The sequence below is a fragment of the Juglans regia genome, chromosome 10 (assembly GCF_001411555.2).
Source record: "Juglans regia cultivar Chandler chromosome 10, Walnut 2.0, whole genome shotgun sequence".
NCBI lineage: Eukaryota > Viridiplantae > Streptophyta > Magnoliopsida > Fagales > Juglandaceae > Juglans > Juglans regia.
The window spans coordinates 24,105,751-24,113,001 of record NC_049910.1 but is presented as its reverse complement, the minus strand read 5'-3'; the positions used below and the strand labels follow the sequence as shown (position 1 = coordinate 24,113,001).

Sequence of the window (7,251 nt, the reverse complement as noted above, 5' to 3'; positions counted from 1 at the left end):
AGTATTTAATCTAAAAAATTTTATACAACACTATTATCATACTTTTATGACATTATATAAGATATGATATATTTATTATTATAGAATAATCTTTTAATAGATAATTTTTTATTATCTAATAATAATAAATATGTCACATTTTTTATAATAGAAAGAAAATGTGATATATAATATTGAGCGGTGCTACTCTGCCGCCTGAGTAGTACTGCTCGTTTATATCGTTAGTCACTTTTTATGTATTTTTATTTTTCTTTTCACATTTTTTAATATATTTTAATACTTTTAAAAAATTAAAAAAATATAACAATATACTTAAAATTACTTCTTTAATTATAATTTAAAAACTAAATAAATAAATTCAGAGCGGTATACTGTATCGGTCAACTATGGTGGGCATGCAAGCTTTTTTCTTCAATATTACTCATTTTATACAAGAAAACTAAAGAATGAGAAACAGTAAAAAAAACTAATGAAAATTTTTCAAAAAAGAAACGGAGGCTACGCGGAAGACTCCAAGTCGTCGTCTTCAAAGATGCTAAGGTGTTTCTTCAGAGATTCTTTTCTTTTTGGGGGTGAATGTTTGTTCTTGTATTCGGGAATTCTGGGTGACTGTCACTCTTCCAAAGGTAAATCTCTCCCTGCCCTAAATCATCCAGAAATAAAAGTAGTTTTATTTTTATTTTTCCCCGTTTACATATGCTAGATCGTCCCCAAATTAATTTGGCATAACTCTTTTTTTATCTCACCGTTAGCTTCAAACTTCAGATTCTGATTTTGGTTTTCTTTTATTTTTTTGTCCCATTTTATTTGTATTGTTCTGCTTTTGCATGCTAATAAAGATGCCGAGTTTTCTGGGAAAATTACACTGAGAATAAATTCTTTTTTGCTCAACTTTATGAATTTCTAAATTCAGAGTTAATCACATGTTTACTTAGAAAAGAAAGTGCATTTTTTGGATGATTTTTAACTGTATTTTGAATCTTTGATGATATAGGATGAAAGGAGGTTTCTATGGATTGAGGGCCAGACAACTTGCTCTAATTACTATTTTTCTATTGTGCATAACATATTTTATTTGGGCATGGAAGAAAACCCCGTCTGTTCCTAGCTTGATGCCACCGCAAACCGGCTTGAAGCTGTCTTCAGGTTTCCCTTCAGTTTACTTGTAAACATTGTTGTCGTTGTTGTTCTTGTAATTACTGGCGATGAAATAGACATGTTAATACACTAATGCATAATAAAATCACACAAATTCGAATTTGAATGAACCTGTCAAGGGCTTGTTGCAAAAAAATCGTCGAGATGTGTGGAAGGTTGGTGCCATACATATGTGCTTGATGGTAGCCTTTAGAACTACAGCCGCATGGCTATACATATGGATTCTATCGTTGAGCTGTAGTGATTGAAGCTTTGTCGATGGATCTTGTTAAAGAACGAAGAAATCTGACTGAATTTGAGAATACTAGGTGATCCTTGTTAAACTGGAGTAGTCTCTGGTCATTGTTCTTCTTTGCATGGAATGATTAGCAAGGTTACATTGACTAGCAATTATGCTATTTTTATTTTTTTTATTTTTTCACAATTTTGTTTTATTTTTACGGTCCTCCAACTGTTCTGTAGATATTCTTGTGAGTAAAACCAGTAGATAGCTTGTTGGATTCTGCATAAAAAATATATGTGGGCGAAGGTGGGCCATTATTTGTGGAGAAGGTGATTGTAAATGCCCAAACAAATCGCATTAGTTCTGCACAAAACTCTACTCATAGTTGTTTGATTAAGAGCAATTTTGTGACCAACACAGATCAGAATGTAGGCAAGATTTTTCTATTCTTCTTTTTGGTGGGATAAAAATTTGATCTAAGGTCTAACGTTCACTGTTTATTTTACTTGTTTTATCCTCTTTGTGATATGCCCTTTCTGGAGAGATAGACTTGGCATTTCTTTCCCGATTGGATATCTCTGTATGTCTTTTATTATCATACTATTATGGCCATCTCTTCGGCATGATCGGTAGTTACCAAAATCTCTTTTTTTCTCGAGACTTTTCATGCTTTGTATTCTTAATTAATATTTAAAAAAAAAATGTTTTTACTCGGAAAATGAATTTGTTTTAGTTTGAAATCTTTTAGTTTTTTCTTCTTTTCTTGTTCTCTTGGTTTCACGTTCCCCATCCTTACCTTTTAGCTGCTATTTAATCTTTATATTTTATTTTGCTCATGCAGAAACCCTCACAAGTCCATCAGAAGAAAAAACAAAAGACAAACAGATTCAGGAAGCAAAAACAGATGTTGGTGCACAAGGTCCTACAAGTCTAATAGGAGTTGAAGGAGATAATAAAAAGTCGGTAGAACTAGTTTCAAACCTAACAGAAGTCGATATGGCAGCACCTGCAAGTTCCCCACGTACAAGCTCCCCTGTTAGGGGTAAAGATGACTGGAATTTAACATTACCTATAGAAAAACAAGGTGGAATATTCTATTTATATTTATTATAGTAATTGCTTTGTTTTTGTGAAATCCAGTTCCTGCTTTCCTCATATGTTTACAGAAAACTTGATCAAGAGATATACAATGAGTAGTTTGTTGTAGGTGTGTTACCTTTCGGAAACTTTGTTGTTAGCATTGACGCTGTTTGGGGCTCCATTGAATGCGGCAATAGATGAGTGTAGCTAACCGTAACCTAGAGATATATGTGAGATAATTGATTGACCCCAATATGGAAAATTTTTTTCTGCGTCGTTTTGAAAGCTTGATTTATCAGTTGACTTCCATGTAACAACAGCAGAATATGAGGGAAGCAAATAAATCATTAGAGTAGAGCAATGTACTTGACCTTGATGCCCAGGTGTTGACACTTTTCTGCTACACAAGTTTACATAATTCTACCATTGGCTCTCTTACAAATCACGACATAAAGACCTTTCTCGTTCCATTCTATGTAAAAGCTTTTACTTGGCTCCATAGAAGAAGGAATCAATCAATGTAATTCTTCTGCGCTGACAGTTTTCATGCTCATATTTGTTGAACAAAGAAAAATATTTATTTGCCAGTATTACTGATTCATGATTGTGCCTTTCCTGACCTTACTCTAGATTGTAACCATGCAAAAGGAAAATGGGTTCCAGACAACAACCGGCCCTTTTATTCTGGGTTTGGTTGTAAGCAATGGCTATCAGCAATGTGGGCCTGCCGGTTGATGCAGCGGACAGATTTTGCCTACGAGAAGCTTCGGTGGCAGCCTAAAAATTGTAAAATGGAAGAATTTGAAGGATCGAAATTCTTGAGAAAGTATGTTGTGATTTTTACTGAAACACTTTAATACGATAGGTTACAAAAATGAACTTTTTTTTTGGAGGTAATTTTTTTTCATGTCTTGCCTAACCACATTAACAAATGCAGAAGAAGCCAATCTGTTATGACCTATTCCCTGTAGATTCAATCAATTCTTGCTGAAACACCATTTTTAAATATCAAGTTTTGGTGGATAAAGGGTAGTCTTTGCCTGGGTTGACACTTGGCAGGAAGTAATGTGATTTCACCAATCTCCTTCCACTTTTAGTCACAGTTTATAGGAATCGGTGCTTTATATTTTGCTCTTCTAGGGTATAGTTCAGATATCTTTAACAAGGCGATGATGTGTATCTATACAGGATGCAAGACAAAACTTTAGCTTTTGTTGGAGATTCATTGGGCAGGCAGCAGTTCCAATCCTTAATGTGCATGATTACAGGTGGCAAGGAGAGACATGATGTCATAGATGTGGGAAAGGAGTATGGACTAGTCCAAGCTCGTGGTGATGCTCGCCCTGGTGGCTGGGTGTATCGGTTCCCAGGCACCAATACAACCATACTCTACTACTGGTCAACATGCCTCTGTGATGTGGAACCAATTGACAAGACAAACACCACCACTGATTATGCCATGCATCTTGATCGACCACCAGCATTCTTGCATCAATTTCTTCACAAATTTGATGTTCTAGTACTCAATACAGGACACCATTGGAATAGAGGAAAGCTTAAGGCTAATAAGTGGGTTATGCATGTTGGGGGTGTGAGAAATACTGATAGGAAGTTAGCAATGATTTGGAAGGCCAAAAATTTCACAGTTCATAGCATTGTCAATTGGGTAAACTTACAGCTTCCAAGATATCCAGGGTTGAAAGCCTTCTACAGAACCATCTCACCTAGGCATTTTGTTGGTGGGGAATGGAATACGGGTGGGAGCTGTGACAATACTACCCCTATGTCAGTGGGAAAGGAATTATCAAATGATGAGTCTAGTGATCAAAGTGCTGCAGGTGCGGTGAAGGGAACTGGGGTTAAGCTTTTGGACATAACAGCTATTTCACAGCTTAGAGATGAGGGTCATATATCCCGGTTCCGGAGAAACACCGGACCAGGAGTGCAGGATTGCCTGCATTGGTGCCTACCTGGTGTTCCTGATACATGGAATGAAATGCTCTTTACACAAATTTAGTCTGGCATAATAGGTGCCGAATGAAGAACTCTGCAAGTGTGCTTGAAAAGGTTTGGCTCTTCCTTTCTGTGGCCCGGGTAAAGATCACCATTTGAAGATTCTGAATCCCACACTACACCACGGGATGCAGCAAGGTGAGTGGGACATATCTCCCAACTGAGTTCCATATTAAAGACTTTTGATCTCACTGATTAAAAAATAAAAATAAATACTTTTGATCTGTTGACGAACTTGCATCCAAATTATTCCTAGGTTTCTTCTTTTTGGGGACCTTGTAAGTTCCTGCAATCTTCATGTTTGTAGATGCTGGTTCTTCTGTTTGTATTTTATTTCATTATTTATTCTGTCTTTGGATGTTGCATTGAGAAGTTTGCCTGAGAATGCCACTTTTAAGTGTAAGAAGGCCTTTCCTTTGAAGTGAGTCTTGGACTTTTTTGGACAGATTCGTCGATGTCAAATCCTTACAGTGGAGAAACAAAAAAAGAATTACAGGCTACAGTAGAGCAAAGAACAGAGATCGTTGGACTTGAATTATGTGCTTGAATTCAAGGCGAAAAGTATCATGGAATCCTAAGCTTGGTGATGTACCGTCTCTATTGGTGATCAAATCTGTGTTTCTTTGGCCAATACAAAAGACATTGTTTTTGTTCTTTACACATTTGTAGCTTTTTGAAAAATGGTGACTAGCTTCATAAATTTGATTCGTTAATCCTTAATTTCTGTGTTCAAAGTTGGCAAACGGTTGATTCGAGTCAAGGCGGTATGCCACGCAACAAATTTTCACGCCTCATAAATGATTGTAAAATAATAACGTATGGTAGTTTAGAAAGCCGAAAACAATTGTGAAAATCTAAAATTATCGAATAGGGTTAAAAAAAAAAAACAAATAAAATCTCAATGAAGGGGATAAAATATATCCCAAGCCTAGGCAGGCCAAGATATCTCAACACTTTTTAAGTATTCTTGTACAGATGAAAATACCCCACATGCCAAATACAGTAAACCATTTTTGTACCAAAGTTTTTTAAAAAATCACTATAATATTTATCACTATTAAATATAAATAAAAAATAAAATCACTATAATATTTATTACTAAATAAAAAATAAAATCACTATAATATTTATTACTATTATATATAAATAAAATCATCATTAAAGACTCACACCTTTTTCAATTATCTATCCAAAAGTCAACTCAATATATTTCATACATCCAAACAATTCAAAATACTCTCAATGGGATCGACAAACCCACTTCAATCTCTACTCATAACTATTCACAAACATTCTCAACACTTATCAGGTATTCTCACTACCCAAACGTATGTCTACCAAATGGTTATCACTAAAAGACAAATGAAGAGAGAGAAATGAGAGACAAGGAGGGCATGACCACGTGCCACCAAGTTATTCATTGCAGGTCATTTGAGTGGTTGGTGGTGTGAAACACGTCCTTTACAGTGGCACCGTCTGTGAGATCTTTGCAGACTTCATCATGATTTTCACATGCCAACTATTATGGGATCTTAAGCAACCCGTGATCAAGAGATGAATGTGATAGATATAGAAGCGAGGCTGGCAGAGGCCGAGTAGAAGTTGAGAGAGGTTGTGATGGTAGTGGAGCAATTACAAAAGGAGAACGAAGAATTGAAGTGGCAAAACATCGTCGTACCACCTGTCAATAATGGGCAAGTGGAATGAGATGCACACAATGCGGGAGGTATGAACATGGAAGACCTGGAAAAGACGAGGCTACACGATGAAGTATGCATCCTTGTTGACAAATATGAAGAGATGGCAAGAAGGATGAGAGATCCTCTTCAGTGAAACAGTTGCTCACCCGTACTGACCTTCCTTATAACGAGGAAGTAATGGTAGTGCCCCTCCCATCGAGGTTTAAAGCTCCTCAGTTTGATTTATATGACGGGTCACGAGACCCTGTGGATCACCATGAAAACTTCAAAGCACACATGACCCTCCACGGGTTTCCCGGGGAGGTGGCTTGCTGTGCTTTTCCATTGACGTTGAAAGGAATAACGCGAGGCTGGTTCAGGACTTTGCGCCTAGGATCCATTAGCAGCTTTGAGAAACTGGCCAAATAGTTCGTTACACAATTCATGGTGAGTAGGAGGCGCTGCAGACCAATCGCCTACCTGTTGACCATCAAGCAAAACGAAGAAGAGAGCTTGAAAGCGTATTTGACCCGTTTAACTAAGGAGAGGCTGACCACAGACGATTAGGACGAAAAGATCACGTTAGTTGCTTTTTTGGGGGGCATTTGGCCTTGGAGCCCGTTCATAGCTGAGTTGGCCAAAAATACCCCCTCCATCCTGAGGGAGTTTATGGACAAAGCAGAAAACATCGTAAATGCTGAGGACACGCTACAGGCTCTCCTAGAGCCAAGGAAGCAGGAGATCAAGTCGAAAGCCAAGAACTAGAATAGTTCCAAAGACAAGAAGACTGGGTAGGGTCATCAGGATGAAAGACGAGAAAGGTATTCCAATCAACAAGACCAGGGGCGCTGCCTCGTTCACAATAACCTGAGTGTACAGGAAAATAATAAGATAGCAAGAGAGGAAGAATATCCTCCTATAAGGGGACACCGTTACTACAAGTACCACCAATCGGATACTCATTGGATTGATGAATTCTTTACATTAAAGAAGAGGCTTGCTAGCCTTGCAGGATGCGGGGAGCTCGAAAGAATGCTGGTCAACTATCTCAAGCTGAAGAAGGAATAAGGTCGTAATTGTGAAAGTAGGCGAAGCAGA

The 7,251-nt window shown here is 37.3% G+C and overlaps 1 protein-coding gene across 2 annotated transcripts; it reads left to right on the top strand.

Moving 5' to 3' along the window:
- The first annotated feature begins 465 nt into the window (after window positions 1-465).
- LOC108982917 (protein trichome birefringence-like 16) lies at window positions 466-5,194 on the top strand. 2 transcript variants are annotated; one of them, XR_001994780.2, is made up of 6 exons: window positions 466-626; window positions 995-1,146; window positions 2,223-2,465; window positions 3,092-3,287; window positions 3,650-4,612; window positions 4,921-5,194. XR_001994780.2 is itself a non-coding variant. In XM_018954400.2 (5 exons), the coding sequence occupies exons 2-5, from the start codon at window positions 996-998 to the stop codon at window positions 4,476-4,478; spliced, it is 1,419 nt and encodes a 472-aa protein (XP_018809945.2). In that variant the 5' UTR covers window positions 466-626; window position 995; the 3' UTR covers window positions 4,479-5,194. The 2 variants fall into 2 exon arrangements, 1 of the variants encoding a protein (XP_018809945.2); XM_018954400.2 differs by having other exon boundaries at window positions 3,650-5,194.
- Window positions 5,195-7,251: the final 2,057 nt, after the last annotated feature.